The sequence below is a fragment of the Neovison vison genome, chromosome 4 (assembly GCF_020171115.1).
Source record: "Neovison vison isolate M4711 chromosome 4, ASM_NN_V1, whole genome shotgun sequence".
Lineage (NCBI taxonomy): Eukaryota > Metazoa > Chordata > Mammalia > Carnivora > Mustelidae > Neogale > Neogale vison.
In genome coordinates, this window is record NC_058094.1 from 195,190,501 (window position 1) to 195,208,177 (window position 17,677).

The 17,677-nt window shown below is 36.7% G+C and overlaps 1 protein-coding gene across 1 annotated transcript; it reads right to left on the reverse strand.

Annotated features, from left to right (window-relative positions):
• Positions 1 to 669: 669 nt before the first annotated feature.
• On the reverse strand, positions 670 to 2,519 carry SMIM30 (small integral membrane protein 30). The gene is made up of 3 exons (XM_044244580.1): positions 2,471 to 2,519; positions 2,000 to 2,105; positions 670 to 1,548 (listed from the first exon to the last, which is right to left on the reverse strand). The coding sequence occupies exon 3, from the start codon at positions 1,494 to 1,496 to the stop codon at positions 1,317 to 1,319; it is 180 nt and encodes a 59-aa protein (XP_044100515.1). The 5' UTR covers positions 1,497 to 1,548; positions 2,000 to 2,105; positions 2,471 to 2,519; the 3' UTR covers positions 670 to 1,316.
• Positions 2,520 to 17,677: the final 15,158 nt, after the last annotated feature.

Sequence of the window (17,677 nt, forward strand, 5' to 3'; positions counted from 1 at the left end):
TGTCACCTGGAGAGCTAGAGATTGGATAATGTATTATTTCAGTAAAAAACTTGATTGCCTGCTTCCAGTAGGACCCTCATATAGTCTGATTTACTCAGATTATTCTCTGCTGGTTTATATCTACAGAATCAAAAGAATCATGAGGGCCTTCTGTTAAACATAGAGTTCCAGGCCCCAACTTAAAATTACCATAATGCAACTAGGAGAAAGGTTTGGGAATCTGAAAATTTTTTCAAGTCCTTCAGGTGACTGAGTTCAAACAGTGTAAAAAAGTCTTCTTAAACTTGAAAATGCACACAGATTACCCTGGGCTCTTGAAACAAATGCAGATTATGATCCAAATGGTCTGGAGGGGGTCAGAGATTCTGCATTTCTAACAAGTCCGCAGATGATATTGCTAGTTTGAGGACATTTTGAGATCAGATATGGTATGTTTCGTCTGGTTAGTGTGTAAATCAGTGTAAGCTATTACCTTTTCCTTCTGTATCTGTGAATTCTCTATCAGGGACTTCTACCTCGAAACTGCCCATTTCTCATTTATCACTGACAGTGTAACTATAAGCTAGTGTGATCACTTTAGGTAAGGAATTCTGCCACTTAGCTGGCATAAAAGTCCATACAAAGATAAAAACAACCTGAAATAAACAGAAATGAACATCACACATTAACTTAAAACATAATAGTTTATATTTAATATAGTACTTCTCATTATGGAGATATTATTCAGTTAATATAAAGGTTTTTTTTTAACATTAAATCTCTTCCCCATTTCAATGTCCATATAAAGTATTTTTTTACATTAAATATTCTCTAAATTGTAACATCAGATACATTGAATACATTTTTATTACCTCCTCCACCAAAGAAATAAAAATTTTAATTTCTGACTGTATTTGATTTCTAAATACAATATTAAGTTGGGAATTAACAAAACAAAAATCTAATAAAAATATGAAGAAGACTCCTCAATGATGGAGGAACTGGCAATTTCCTAGGATTCTGGGCAAGGGTTTCCTTGTTCCTATTTCATGCACTTTAAGAATTCTGAGAAACTATGAAATAATGTGTAAATTTCAGTCATCTAACTTCTTTGACCCTTCTATATATGAATTATAGACTGCTTTTTTTCAGTGCACTATTTTTTTGTGGGTTTTTTTCCCCCCATTTAACATATATTAATTTGTTCCCATTTATAGGGAGACAAGAATGTGAAAATACCATGTTTCTTGGGAACTTTTAGACTTTAAAGCTCAGTTTTTAACCTCAGTAACACAAAGGTTTTCCGGGCAAGGTTCGATGCAGAAGGCCCATCACAATCACATCTGTCCATTCCTCTTTCGTGCATATACCCCCAAACAAGCACAAATGCCTGTAATGCTGAGAGCCACACCTAGCAAGAGAGCGATTGCATCTCCAGCTTCTACTGCTTCAACAACTGGCAGCACCAAAAGCAGTGAAATGAGGACCAAGAGCAACTGTGTTGAAACTGAGGTCATGATGTTGGGATCTTCAGGTATCTGGATCTCAAGGACTGGATTTCCAAGGTTTCTGGAAATAAAACGTGGAAACAAAAAGGAATCATTAAAAATTTGCACCTTTTCAAATGACAGTATGAATACATAAATAACAACCCGCACACCTTTTAAATTTAAGTTTCTGACCCATATTCTCATTTTATGGTAGAAAAAACAGGTTAAGTTTATAAAAGGTATTTAAGGATGGTCATTTGAGGCTCATCTTCTTTTCATGTTAATTCCTTGACTCCAGCAATTTTTCCACACTCTTTCATGCCGACACCGTGTGACTCAACTAAGCAAACCGAACAGAACATATTAAGAACAAAGAGAAAACATGCAAGACACTCGGAAACTTAAAATATCCCAGTGAGTAAAAATTACATTTCCTTAGAATTTCTCCCATCCAGGAAATGCAGACAAATCTGGCAAAAGTCACGCCAACACGTAAGTCTGTGAAGTTGTGGGGAATTAGTAAAACTTACCAAAAAAAGAAAAAAAAAAGATTTACGTATAATCCTCTCTTAATTCGAAATCGTTCCTTCCTGGAGTTCCGGATCGCTGAGGCTAAGAGGTTTCACGTGACAGAGCCTATTAATCAGAAGAGGGTAGGATTTAAGAATTATTCACCATCACCATCATCAGCATTATTATTATTAAAGAGGCAGGCATAGTCAGTGCAGAGCGAAGAGGTCGTAGGGAAGAGAGAGGAATGTCTTAATAACTACAGAAAACAGTCTGTTCAAGCAGGGGAACTAGATTTAAAGTTGGTCAGTTCGCCCGCCCAGGAAAATCTAAAAATAAATCAAACCCCGAGACAAGTTCGTGCCAGGACTTGAGATTAAGATTTTAAAAAGAATCCCTGCTTTGTCCCGGCGAGGTGCAAATATTAACCCTGTTTTACAAATACACTGAAGCAATCTTAAGTATCCTTTGGAGACGAGTTCCTACATTACCTTCCCGGAAGCAGCCATTAGAGGAATGGCGAAGAGGGCGGGGTCTCCAAACTACACTTCCCACAATCCCCGCTGAGGTCGACTCACGGGATGCGCCGGCGCGCTCCCCTGTAACTGGCTGAGAGAGTGACGGGCACGCTGCGCGGGGGACGAGGAGGAGCAAGCCTGAGAGGCTTCCTCACGCCAACATTTTACCGGTAAAGTGGTTTAGTGTATTTGTACAAACGCTCTCTCAAAAATGAGATAAAGAAATGACAGCAAGTGGCTTTTCCCCTATTTAAGGTTTTAAGCGACACAAATAGTTATGTCTTTTTTTCGACTGAAATGACACAGCCGCGGAAGATACCACCCGAGGACAGCCATCCGTTTCAGACCGTTTTAAACTAGCGGCTTCCAACGTTCTGGAGCAGGGAATCCCCTGTCACCACCTTCCAAATGTGCCTTGTGACGTTTTGTTCATTCCCTTTAAGCAATGGGGAAAACACGTTTAATTAAACGTTTTTGAAAAAATATATTTTTTTAAAGATTTTATTTATTTATTTATTTGACAGAGAGAAATCACAAGTAGGCATAGAGGCAAGCAGAGAGAGAGAAGAGGAAGCAGGCTCCCTGCTGAGTAGAGAGCCCCACCGATCCCAGGACCCTGAGATCATGACCTGAGCCGAAGGCAGTGGCTTAACCCACTGAGCCACCCAGGCGCCCCACGTTTTGAAAAAATATTAAGACCATTTGTAGGGAAACACAAAGTTCAGGAAAAATGGTTTGTAGGAAGATCTTTTTTATTCGGGTTCTGGAGTTAGGGGAGTCCCCATTACCTCAAGAGTGCAGTGTCTGGTACACTTAGTGATTTCTTCTCAATCATGTCTTTATGATACCACACTATTTGCTCCCAAATATTTATGAAAAGATGTGAAATTGCTACTTTTAAGTCATAAGTGAATTATTTGCCTATGTAAGTCAACCCTTTCTGAAAGGCACCCCTGAACTCCAATACCTGTGCAGTCCTTAAATGAAACTTCTAGTCACACCTAGCTTTCTGTACTCCCATGTACTGACTCGACAATTTATTTAGCAGCCTCAGAGAGTAAGTTATTAGTGTTGTAGGTTAAGGATAAAGTCACCGCCCTGTCAGAATCAGTCGGTCTCAGCAGATGCACTCGGCTCAGTGCCCATATCTGGTACCTTATCTTTTTTCATAAATGTTACTAATCTCTCTAGACTGACAACAAAGGTTTACATTCTTGTATCCTAACAGGCACCCAGCAATAAAGTTGGCTAATCGTAATTATTTGAATAAATACACGTGCCAACAAGATTTCATGAGACAAGTGCCAAATAAACCAAAGTCTCTTGCGTGTTGGAAGTCTGAGGCTAACTACATAATAATATTGTTAGCGTTGCTTCTCTAAATTTGATTGTTTTAACAAACGTCTGTCTTTGCCTCATTTGCTTTGAACTTTTAGTTTTCTACCTTTCCAATCAAGTAGATTTGAAATATATTACTAAATATTATCTTGTATTTTAGTGTGAACATTTTTTTGGGATTTTATTTTCCCCTTTATGTTTATTTCAGTGAGCTAAAGTCAGCAGAGGCTGCTTTAAAGTTAGCGTTATTATAGGCTTGTTTCTAAGTGTGTCAACATTGAAGGTAGTGGTTTGAAGTTTGAAGAGTCTGTGGAGGGGAGAACGCTTTTTCTTTAAAATAATAAGATGTCAATTAATGATCCGAATCATCTGAAACAGTGTGTCAGAAGTTTGTGCAGAAGGGTTTTGGGCCCAAGTAGTTTTAAAATAAAGTTGATTAGATTTCTCTAACTAGCACTCACCCCATTCAGACAATTTAATAAATGTATTGCTATATATGCTTTCGTGTACCTTATCCCAGGCCTAGTATCTAAGCTGTATGGTATACTAGTTCTCAGCTTTTTCTTACTACCCTCGTGATTAAAAAAATTAATCACGGGGGCACCTGGGTGGCTCAGTGGGTTAAACCGCTGCCTTCGGCTCAGGTCATGATCTCAGGGTCCTGGGATCGAGCCCCGCATCGGGCTCTCTGCTCAGCAGGGAGTCTGCTTCCTCCTCTCTCTGCCTGCCTCTCTGCCTGCTTGTCATCTCTCTCTGTCAAATAAATAAATAAAATCTTTAAAAAAAAAATTAATCACGTATTCCTTTGCTTAAAACTATCCAGTTTCAACACATTAAGCTGAAGTCCAGACTCTTTATCTAAACTCACAAAGCTCTATACATTCTGGCCTCTCTGCTTCTCTGATACCAGTCCATCACTCTTCTATGCCTATTCGATTCTAATCACATTCACCTGTTTGCTATTTCTTAAACATGCGAATTTTGTTGTTTCCTATTGAATTTGCCCTTCTTGTTGTCTCTGCCAGTAAAACTTTTCCTACGGACATTTTAATGGTTGTTTTCTCAAGATTCTGCTTAGATGTCACCTTCTTCCCTGAGCACCTCACAAAAGATATCTCTCCCATTACAGTCTATACACTTTCTTGCCTTACTTTTTCTTCATAGAGTCTATCACTGAGATTATATTATTTATGTATTTGTTTATATGTGTAGTGGGTAAACCAATACAGTAAACTGAAAATTCCATAAAGGACAAGAAATATTCCTGTTTCATTCATACTGAGTTCCTAGCTACTAGAACAGTGTCTAGCATGATGGGTACTTAGAAGGTATTTTGTGAATGAATGAACATTAATATAAGACTACAATTTGATTAATATTTACTTACCTTTATAGTATTCATGGTAGAAACTACCTTATTTGTAGGATTGGCTTTTGGGCCAAGTATGAAGATACCTGATGATCTAGACTGATCTTACTTTAAGTCTTCATTCAAAATTTGGTCTTACATATTTAACTATAGTATTATTAACAAGAATTTACATTTATGTACCTATAAGATATAGTAGCATCTAAAACAAGAACATACTTCGTTTAGGAAGCTGTCTATAATGTCCCTACTTAGCTCCTCTATCCACTTGAAGCATCAGGATTTTGACAACAAAAGTTGATTAAGTCTACCTGGATCACGTGTTTTTTCCTTAACAATATTGGAAAGGTTGACTTTAAATACTTATTAATATTGGATGAACAATATTGACATTTTTGGTGAGAAAGTGCTTTATTGTGCAGACACAATACTTCAGGATGTTTAGCGTCCCTAACCCATGCCCACTAGATGCCAGTAGGATCTCCCAGGCACAAGGACTGGCCTCACAGCTGCTCTCACACATTGCTAAATACTCTTTGGTTGTAGATACTGTCCCTAGCTGAGAAACACTCCAGATTTCATGAACAAAATGAAGGGTATAGTTGAGAATGGAATAAAACCGAACAGCAAAGAGTTTGCACACATGGGTGTATGTGTATATACACACACAAACATATATACAAACACTCTAACACTGCAGGGTCTTCATAATTTAGATCCTCTTCCTTTAAATATACTGGTTTTATGTTTTGTGTTATTTACATATTCTTTTCTTTTTCCTGTTAGCAGCTGTACCAGACAGGTTCCACTGGTCATTTTCTTATAGCAACCCTGATATGTGGATTGAAATGAGATTTCTGCTTTTATATCTGCCACTCATCTTAGTCTTTAAGCTACAGAGAGCTAGTATGATATAGTGTAAGGAATATTAGTTTTTTCCCTTGGTAGCTTTGTGGATTTGGGTATTTAACTGAGCCTCTCTCTGAGGCTCAGTTTCTTTTTACAAAATATGTTGTGAGAAGATTAAAGAAATATTTTTAAAGTGACTGAAGTTAGGGCTTCTGGGTTAGACTGCTTGATCAGAATTCTACCTCTGCTGCTTACTAGCTGTATGACAATTCTAAACCTTTATAAGACTCAGCTTACCTATCTATAAAATTGGGTATAGTAGTATCTACTTGTTATGTATAGTAGGAGGATTAAATGAACTAGTTCCTGGAATTAGTAGCTGGCATATAGTAAGCCTTCATTGAATATTAACCATTTAATTTGATACTTTTTTATGATTTTATTTATTTATTTGACAGAGAGAGAGAGAGAGAGAGAGAGATCACAAGTAGGCAGAGAGGCAGGCAGAGAGAGAGGGGAAAGCGGGGTCCCTGCTGAGCAGGGAGCCCAATGTAGGACTCCATCCCAGGACCCTGAGGTCATGACCTGAGCTGAAGGCAGAGGCTTAACCTACTGAGCCACCCACGTGCCCCTAATTTGCTACTGGTTGCTTTTAATCAAATCCATGAAATATGAAGTCTTTAGGGTGTGGTTTCTCTCCATTGTGAATGTGCTCTTCTGCATAGTAAATAGCAAATGCTTGTGGAAACGTTGGATGCAGGCACATTTTAGGCACCCTAGGCTTTGGGTTGAGGGCTAATAAGAAACAGTCTCCAAACTCTAAATCTGTGGTAGTTGTGATAAAAAAGCATCCAGTTGTTGCCTTGATGGCATTTTCTATTTAACTATTTCATACCTATTGGGGGTTATATTTATGTTTAAAACATATTCTCCACCTAGCTGGTGGTACATCATTAATTCATTATATTGAGTCCAAGAAATTTAGAAAAAAATGGTTAAGAGGGCCTAAATATAGGTGAACAGCCTCAAGAAATCATTTGGCTTGAATGATCTCTTGGATAACCTCAACAAAACCCAACAACAAACAAGCGCTCTTAATTCCTTTTGAATTCTGTTTCTAATTACAGTAGCTGATCTGTAACTCTGCACTGCTTTCCCCATAAACTGCAGCAAAGTAAAAGGCAGTATTAGAAGCTTTGCTAAAAGGGAATTATAATAATTGAGACTCTGGACTCATGAGGAATGTATTACTTTTGATAGGTTGTTATGGGATGATTAATTGCAGGTCTTGTAGGACAGATAGAAATCCTTTTATATTATGATTGAGAGATGGCACTTCACACAGTGGTTGAACATGGTACCAAGATTTTTACCTTACTCACTTGGCTTCAGTAAGGTTCCCTGTCTGAAGAAGACAAATATTATTCTTCTTGTAACCCTTACTTAGAACTTGTTTGCTTGCATTCCACAGATGAAAGGGCTATTTATTTTGTCAAATAGCTTACAAAAACAAACACAAACAAACATGATTGTTTCTTTTTAAAGTTTGACTTATAAGTCAAAGGTCATTATAAATGGTTTTCATTAGTTTATGAGATACACTGTAATTGGAAATGTAGACCCAGGGGTTACTAGTATTAAATGATGTAGAGGCAGGGATTAATTTCTGGAATTCAATAAATATAATAATCTCTTCCACTCTTTTGACCCAAACTTACTTTTTGATTTTTTTATATGTCGAAAAACCATCCTAATGAACTATTATTATCTAGCTATAATTCAGATGTAGATATTTTGTCTAGGTCATAGACCAGGACAATAACTGCCATATTGTATGTATACAGTCCCTTTTCTAGAAGAGACCATCATTTCCTTAGCAGTGCTAGAGAGATGAACAGCTTCTTCTGTGCCCAGCATCTGCCAGCAAGAAGTTCTCCTTGTGAATATATTTGGAAGCCACATGAACCACAATTCTTCTGAAGCATTACTATATTCCATTTTATCCCTCAAGCTGTCTAAATGCTCCTGCAGGCTTCTATATAGTTCCCCTTTAGCATTAAGTATCTAGGATTATAAAATCCAGAATTTAGTTTTCCAGTTCAAGAGGAGCTAAGCCTATACCACCCTTCACTAAAATAGATACCACAGATAGCCAATAATATTCAGAGACAAAGAACATTATTTTAGTCACTTATCTGAGTGGTAGAGGGCAAAATTTACCAAGTCAGTTGTTACCAAGAAATGGTTTCAGAAAAGAATGGAAAAATGGTTCTGCTGATAAAGATTAGAAGTGAGTCATTGGTAGGCCCTGAATTAAGACACTTCTGGGATTCATCAGAAGAAGCACAATGGGCTGACATTGGGGTTTTGCAGTGTGTGTGTGTCAGGGAATTCATAAAAATCCAGCGTTTCTCATTAGTAATTGAGCCTAGCCAGGTGAATAGAGACATTTTATTGGAGCTTCACAATTTAAAAAGACCAACCCAGAGCAGGTCAGTATTTCCCATAAATAATAGGACATTTATCACTGGGATCATTACATTAGAGCTAACTAATCATTAGGCTAACAGGATGGGATAAGCTGTACTTTCAAGAGCTGTGCAGCCACTGCAGGAAAAAATACCTGCTGAGGCTAAACTGATACCAGCATCTTTCAGAGGTATTTGGGCAAGCTGCAGTTGTCACTGTTGACATGGTTCCAGGCACCATCTAGAGCCTATTACAGATGTGGCCCTCCCTTCTACCCATGAACCTCTGTAATCTGTGGATTCAATTATACACACTTCTGTGGTGTCCAGGGAAATAACCCCTCCACAGATCCTGGCAGATTCAAATTTTAACTACACTGCTAGGCTTCCAGGAGTAGGTTAAGAATTCTTGGATGAGACAAATTTATAGTTTTGAAAAGTTGTAAGGTTATCTCTTTATTTAGCACTTTATTCACTATTGTATTGGACTGATTAAGAACATTTTCTTTGGAGATGCCATTGACGGGCCCCAGATTTATCTCTCCACTTACTAATTCTGTGAGTTTGTACAAATGGCCTACCTAACTTCTTAAAATATTTTGCTCCTTAAAATAATTCTCTGAAGCAGATAGTATTTTATATCCTGTTACAGATATGGAAATTGAGACATTGTTAAGTAATTTATCCAAGGTTATATAACTAGTGAGTGGTAGAGTCAGGATATGGACCTAGGAAATCTGACAGAGTCTGTACTATTAATCATTGCTCATGTGCTTAAAAATTTTTTTATGGGATGGGGAAGAGAGAGAGTGGGATAGAGAATAGAAAGAGAAAGAGAGATTGAGAGAGAGAGAGAAAGGGGAAGAGGACCAAAGGGAAAGGGGCAGAGAGAATCTTGGGTATGATTTATGCTGGGCGTGGATCCATCTCGCAGCCCTGAGATCTTGACCTGAGCTGAAATCAAGGGTCAGACACTTAACCAAGTGAGCCACCTAGGTGGCCCTAAAAAATTTGTAATTAAAGTATAGTTGATGTAAAAACCTATATGCTTTTATATGGAAAATGTCCACAGGATCAAACACCATTTTAATTTTCTTTGAAATAAGGTGCTCTAGTGTTGCTTAGGAAACCTAACCATGGTGAGTCATTGAGGAGTTGTTTGTGTTTGTATATTCTTCTCTAGGCCCTAGTTTGATGAATGAGTGAGTACCATTATTTACCTAATTTGTCAATTGATTTTGACTTAGTTTAAATAAATATGTATGTAAAAGTTTTTTTTTTTTATTGAATTATGTCTAACTCAGGCTGGGAAGCACACTTACTGATAGATACAGATATGACATGTCAGAGAATATAGATTGTGATATGTTAGCAAATCTCAACTATCATAAAACTACTGAAGTCCATATAATGTATAGAACTCAAAAAGAAAGAGAAGAGAATGAAAAGAAGCTTTTGAAAATCTTTGCTTACAGGTCAGAAACTTAAACTAGTCACTGTCAAAGTATAGAGAAGTTATTAACAATTTAGTATATGTAGTTCATAAGGAAATATTAATTCCTCTGTATAGACCAAGAGTTCATTATGATTAAGAGCTAGTAACTGGAAACAGCATAAAATTAAAAATTACAGATAGAGAATGCAAATAACATAAGAGAATGAATTATGCCCCAATTGGTCTTAGCTTGATTTCCCTTGAATCTGGAAATTTATAAAATTTACATCTGGAAATTTTCTGAGTAAATCACTCATTTTTCAGACCCTGAACTTCTTCTTTAGATATCTCAATTTGTTCATTTGATAATGCCTTTTTTCTAGAGTCAATTTATACATGATAGAATAAAGGGCTGGAATTTTTATAGTAAGCAATAGTTAGGAAGTGGTGACTTTAAACTGAGCTTGGAAACTTGAATGAGTATCTGAACATTTTATGAAGATATTTGTTATGAACTTTAAGTTGACATATTGTAATTGGTCACTTTTAGTTTTTTTTTTTTTTTAAGTTTATTTATTTAAATAATCTCTACACTTATCCTGGGGCTTAAACTCATGACCCTGAGATCAAGAGCTGGATGCTCTTCTTTTTTTTTTTTTTAATTAAATTTTATTTTTTTATTGTTCCAAGAGTCATTGTTTATTTTATTTTTTTATTTTCAGCATAACAGTATTCCTTGCTTTTGCACCACACCCAGTGCTCCATGCAATCCGTGCCCTCTCTAATACCCACCACCTGGTTCCCCCAACCTCCCACCCCCCGCCGCTTCAAACTCCTCAGATATTTTTAGTTTTAAATCTGTTTTTTTTTTTTTTTTTTTCTAAATCATATAGATGGTCCACGTGGAGAGCTTTATGGTATAACATCAGTCATTGTGTCATGGAATGATTTATCTCTCTATGAAATGGTGAGCTGGAGAGCAAGAAATAAAGTTTCTTTACTCTTGCCTATAATATTATGATTGTTTATAAATCTATTCTGTGAGTCCATTATGCCAACAGGCTACTTGTCTGAAGATATCCCATAAATAGTATTATTAGAATTAAAATTCTTCATAAAAATTATCACAAAATAATCTTACTTTCTGGATGTTATTTTATTCAAGGAGATTGGCAGGTTTTCTCTTCAAGGGAAAATTCTTTATTTTAAAAGTAGAATAAGTTATTTAAAAAAAAAAATGATTGCAACTGGTTCAGTTGAGGAAAAAGCCCCATGCAATGCTATTCACAGTTTCATTTGATTGTGATTTGGACCTGTTCTCATGCATTTTAAGCTCTCATTTCTCAGGGGAGTCAAAATAAGTGGCTGACCTCAATCTGACAGTCATAGCGAAGCCCTGCTTTTGTGAGCATGCCTGTCAACACTAGAATGTATAAAACTGAATGTGGTGTGCTATATAAGAGCAGGAACATAATCCTTTTATCTTCTGTGCTTTAGTAGGACCCTTGGTAAGAATATTTTACTTACCTTTGGCCACCAGGCTTTAAAAGGGATCTAGAGAGACAGCAGAGAGCCCAGGGATGAGTGGCAGAGTTAATTAAAGTGATCCAAAAATCGGTCCTGGAAGAGTGTTCTCAAAATGTGTTCTGTGGTCCACTTCCCGGTTACACAGTGAGTTTATGTAAAAATACAAATTTTTAAAACAAGTTCTCAAGATAGTTTTTAGGATCATCTGATCTTAGAATCTTTTTCACTGGGGAAAATAAGTTACTGAGGCTGATTATTTGGGAAGAGGAAACATAAAGACAATTGAAAAATCTTTAACTTAATTAACAATAAATATTTTTTTAAATTTTTATTTCTTATAAACATATATTTTTATCCCCAGGGGTACAGGTCTGTGAATTGCCAGGTTTACACACTTCACAGCACTCAGCATAGCACATACCCTCCCCAATGTCCATAACCCCACCCCCCTTCTTCCAACCCCCCCTCCCCCCAGCAACCCTCAGTTTGTTTTGTGAGATTAAGAGTCACTTAAAGAGAATGAGAATGAGAATTATCTGTCTTACTCTCATGGACCCCTTTTCAGTTATTGAAACAGAAAATACAAATATTTCTAGCCTCTTGTGCATATATCAAATAGCATTTTTCCTCATTTCTTTTAGAATTATCTTTCTCAAAAACCTATTTTAAAAAATGTATAAAACCATTCTGATTATTTCTACCTTTAGAAATGTAGAAATATCCCATTCCTCAGAAAAAAAAACAAAGAGTAAAAGGGATTCTGAGACATAAAATGGACAATATCCTCAATTTTAAAACATAACCACTGTAGTTGTGTTTCACATGGTTACATCTTACAACAATCTTCTGTTAAAGATTAGGACAAAGCATTAAATGCAACTCACTGAAGGTGACCAGAAGGGTGTTGTGTGGTGGGTTGCTAATATGTAGCTTTCTGGCGATTCAAGATTAACCAAGGATTGAGTTTATAAGGCCTTGGACCTATTTTCCCTAAACATTTCTTCTCTCAGTAGGTAATTGGAAAGGAGCTAGATAACCTGGAATGCTGGTATTTCTAAATTGCTGGCTGAAGGCCCATCCATATGCTTTGGAATTGAGACCAGCAAGCAAGATAGTTACTCTGTTAGGGAAATTGAGTTGCTCTAAGTAGTATTCTTGCCACACAGCTACATCTGGATAAACTGGGGCTTGGGCCCAGGGTCTTATGTGTTTCAGTTATATCTCACTGATTTTTCTTACTGTCCCTAATATTATAATATTCTTGTAGTAGCACTCCATAAATATATATGGAGTAAATTAACAACTAAAACTTCATAGTTTAGTCAACATAAAGCCCAGTTTGAATCAGCATGTGTGGCATAGCTATGAAACCTCAGGATAATCTTGGATTGCAGAAATAGATGTGTAGTACCTAGAATGGGGAATATATGTTCTGCTTTGCTCTTTCCAGTTTAGGACGTACCTGGCAATATGATGTTCTTTTATGGAATCTGCACTTTCTTTCTTTCTTTTTTTTTTTTTTTCCTAAAGATTTTATTTATATTATTTGTCAGAGAGAGAGAGAGACAGAGAGACAGACAGAGGCAGCACATGCAGGGGCGGGGGCAGCAGGCAGAGGGAGAAGCAGGGTCCTTGCTGTGCAAGGAGCCCAATGTGGGTCTTGATCCCAGGACCCTGGGATCATGACCTGAGCTGAAGGCAGACACTTAACCAACTGAACCACCCAAGCAATCCCAGATTCTCCATTTTCAGAGAAACGTTAACAAACTGGATTTTAACCAGGACTGTGATAAGACTAGAATTGTAAGTTGAAGAACATAGTTGAAAAACTATGGGATATAAATGAGAAGACACAGTGAAGGTTAACTACTGTTTTTGATGATTCATTCCATAGGAGAGATACTAAAAGAAAAGAACTGGACTTCTGCAGGATGGTCAGTAGGTGAAAGTGATACAGAGACAAGTTTTAGCTCAATATAAGGAAAAGCTTTCTAATGTTCTAAGAGGGAATTGGCTGCCTCAGTGAGCAGTGAACTCTTCTTGATCAGAATAGGTTGGCTTAATGAATACTTGGCATGATGTTGTAGAGAGGATTCAGACTTCAAAAGGATGATTGGCTTAGTGGATGTCCTTGAAGGTTTTCTCTGAACTTGATATTCTCTGATTCTCTTATATCCTCCTCCCATGACCCCCAAGTCTTAATGCTAGTTGTCTGGTACTTATTACACGGGTTTGTTTCAAGTCTCTGAGACACTGCTATTTATCTTTCTGAAAGCATTATTCTTAGTATTTCTTTCTTTCTTTCAAAATGGAAGGAAAAAGTGGACTATTTTTCTATTTCTGTAAAGGAAACCTTTGTTAATAATTTGTTAACATTTATAGTACATAAATATACATGATATATTGTTAATATTATTCATATTTTCATTAGCCAGTATAACTGATACTATTTCATAAATGATAAGGTAGGCTAAAGTGAACAGATAAAAAATGGGTTCTATATATTTTATTTAAACTAGCAAAGGTTTATAGTCTGAGGATCAAGATATAAAATTAGTCAAGGTGTTATGATGTGTCCTGAAAACAGACTCATTATGGAATACCTACAAAATGCTTCCTGCCATCAGTCAGAATGATCTTAACAGACTTGTGAATGTCCAGTCATTGTACTGTAAATTTTTGGATGTTTAAATCTTAGACCAAAGTAAGTTTTCACATTTCTTACTATTCTAAATTTCATACTGTGCTTTTCTGTGAAATTAACTATTTTTATTTAATTTCTGAATGAGTTAATCCCTTAAACATTGAACATAAAAGTCTTTTGATTTTTGAGCATGTGGGTACCAAAATATGTGCAGTGTATATAACTTGAAACATGTTGATACTGTTTATCATACTGCCTAGGTGCTTAGCTACTCAGGGAAGCAAAATCTCAAAAAAGATATAGGTTAAATTTGTCGTATCTTCTCTTCTAAGCAATTGCCTGGAATCTGTTCTTTAGGTTGGAGATTTTCTACCTATACTGCCAGGGAGTTTGAAAAGAAATATTCAAAATCTTTTTATAATTATTATCTCCTAGATAATAAGTGATACATATTTATTAAAATTTACCATATGGTTTTACTCTGGTGTCCTATACTTCCCACATGTCAAATAGTCATGTGCTCTGAAGAGTCCCCTGGCTATTTTAGGGAATAATGGGAGTCAACCGTAGAGCCCATATTCTTTAAATCTCAGTGGCCCCCTGAGCCACCAGGTGCCCCAGAACTAGACTTTGAATCACAGCATCAATAAATGTGAAGCAAAGATCAAAAGAAATGATGTACACTTGAATGCATCAACATTTACTTTTAAGATTATTAATAAGAATGTGAAGAAAAAATTGTGGGCCATTAATTAGCAAGCCAAAGTTATATAAAGTTCAAAATTTTCTTTAAAAATTTAAAACATTTCTTTCTTTCTTTCTTTTTTTTTTCCCAAGATTTTATTTATTTATTTGACAGAGAGATAGACAGCAAGAGAGGAAACACAAGCAGGGGGAGTGGGAGAAGGAGAAACAGATTCCCCAATGAGCAGGGAGCCCGATGCTGTACTTGATCTCAGGACCCTGAGAGCATGTCTTGAGCTGAAGGCACACTTAATGACTGAGCCACCCAGGCGCCTTGAAATTTAAATTTCTATTAAATAGAAATTTAAAATATTTCTATTGTATGTTTTAAAATGTGTCTGCTAGCACAGCAGAACATGGATATAATTTATATATTTTATGTATATATGTGAATGTTGAAAATATTCAAACACATAAAGGTGTATAGTGTAAAAGTTTGGAGACACTGGTCTAGCTTTGATTCACTGGAAGCAAAAGGGAAGGACATGTCATTTTATTTTTTCCAAAAAATTTGTAAAGAATGGGTCTTTACAGACAGATGCCCCTATTTGCATCTGTTCCTTTCCTTAACAAGAGCAGGGCTCTGTCATTCAGTTATAGGAAGCCACTGTCAAGTTAGTGATTTTTCTGTACTTGGCAGAAATGTCTATTTAAACAGAAGGCTTGGGATGCCTGGGTGGCTCAGTTGGTTAAATGGCTACTTTCCGCTCAGGTCATGATCCTAGCGTCCTGGGATCAAGTCCCACACCTAGCTCCTTGCTTAGCAGAGAGCTTGCTTCTCCGTCTGCCTCTGACTGCCACTCTGCCTGCCTGTGCACTCTCTCTTTCTCTGACAAATAAATGAATAGAATCTTAAAAAAAAAAAAAATAAACAGAAGGTTCAATTCTGTGGGCAAGTTGCCTTTACTATTTGGCAACCTCCACCTAAATATACAAGTTATATTTTCTTAAAGGGATGGCACATATGCATTTGTTTGCTATTGTACCCTGATCTATTTAGCAGTTTCCTAATCCATATGCTCTGGAAGAGAAGCTTTAGTCTGAGACAAATGAGACTGCCATTAGGTGGACCAAGTGATTTGATTTCTACTCTTCAAAATGGTAGTGCCAAAACAACAACAACAAAACTCAAAAATACAAAGACTTCCAAGCCTAGAATCCTTTCATATCATTTGGATTGAGGAGTGATATTAAGGTATGTTCCCTCTACTCCTGCATGGTGGAGAGTTTTTATCAAGAAAGGATGCTGTTGGGGCGCCTGGGTGGCTCAGTGGGTTAAGCCTCTGCCTTCAGCTGGGGTCATGATCCCAGGGTCCTGGGATCGAGCCCCACGTTAGGGCTCTCTGTTCGGCAGGGAGCCTGCTTCCTCCTCTCTCTCTGCTTGCCTCTCTGCCTACTTGTGATCTCTCTTCCTCTGTCAAGTAAATAAATAGAATCTTTAAAAAAAAAAAAAGGATGCTGTATTTTGTCAAATGCTTTTTCTACATCTATTGAGAGGATCATATGGTTCTTACCCTTTCTTTTATTAATGTGGTATATTACATTGATCCATCTGTGGATATTGAACTGCCCCCGCAGCCCAGGAATAAATCCCACTTTGTCCTGGTGAAAAATCCTTTTAATGTACTTTTGGATCCTATTAGCTAGCAGAAGTGGATGGGGTAAAAGTATCAGTGATTCAATGGCAACCTTTCATTCATTTCAAAAGGATATCTTAAAAGATTGAGAACATGAGAAGTAAATGCTATTCTAAGTCTTTTTATTTTTATCAGAAAAGACCTGAGTCTTTATAAGTCCAACAAAATACATTTCCCATATCTTTAAGAACATAATGATCTTCTGTGGTCAAATAATTTTTATTCTTTTCTATTTGTGCTGTTTCACTTAGAATTTTATCTAGACTGTTACCCCTCTTATAATGATGATGATACTGATAATGATAAAATTATCCAACAACTTTTGCCAAACATTGAAAATTGTTCAGGAATTAAGGGTAGAAATCAAGTGTCTTTAATATCAATTAGTTTCTAAATTTTATTGCAGTTAAAAGGGAACTAGATAAGAAATGGGCAGAAGACATGAATAGGCATTTTCCAAAGAAGACATCCAGATGGCTAACAGACACAGGAAAAGATGCTCAACATCAGTCATTATCAGGGAACTACAATTCAAAACCATGATGAGATACCACTTCATACCCAGCAGAATGGTTAAAATTACTAACACAATAAATAACAGATGTTGATGAGGATGCAGAGAAAGGGTAACTCTCTTACATTGTAGGTGGGAATGCAAACTGGTGCAGTCACTCTGGAGGATAGTATGGAGGTTCCTCAAAAAGTTAAAAATAGAACTACTGTATGATCCAGGAACTACATTTCTAGGTATCTATCCAAAGGATACCAAAAGACACATTCGAAGGGGTACATGTACCCCAATGTTTATAGCAGCATTATTAACAATAGCCAAAATATTTAGAGAGCCCAAATGTCCATCAACTGATGAGTGAATAACGAAGAGGTTGTATGTGTGTATATACACACACACACGCACACACACACACACACACACACACACACAATGGAATATTCTTCAGCCATCAAAAAGAATGAAATCTCGCCATTTGCAATGACGTGAATAGAGCCAGAGTATATTATGCTAAGTTAAATAAGGCAGTCAGAGAAAAACATATCATGATCTCACTCATATGTGGGATTTAGGAAAGAAAACAGGTGAATATATGGGAAGAGGGAAAATAAAAATAGGAGAGAAGGAAACCATAAGAGACTCTTACTGATAGAGAATA

Excerpts from the sequence above, each read along its gene's own strand:
- SMIM30 (XM_044244580.1), bottom strand. The coding sequence starts at position 1,496 with ATGACCTCAGTTTCAACACAGTTGCTCTTGGTCCTCATTTCACTGCTT.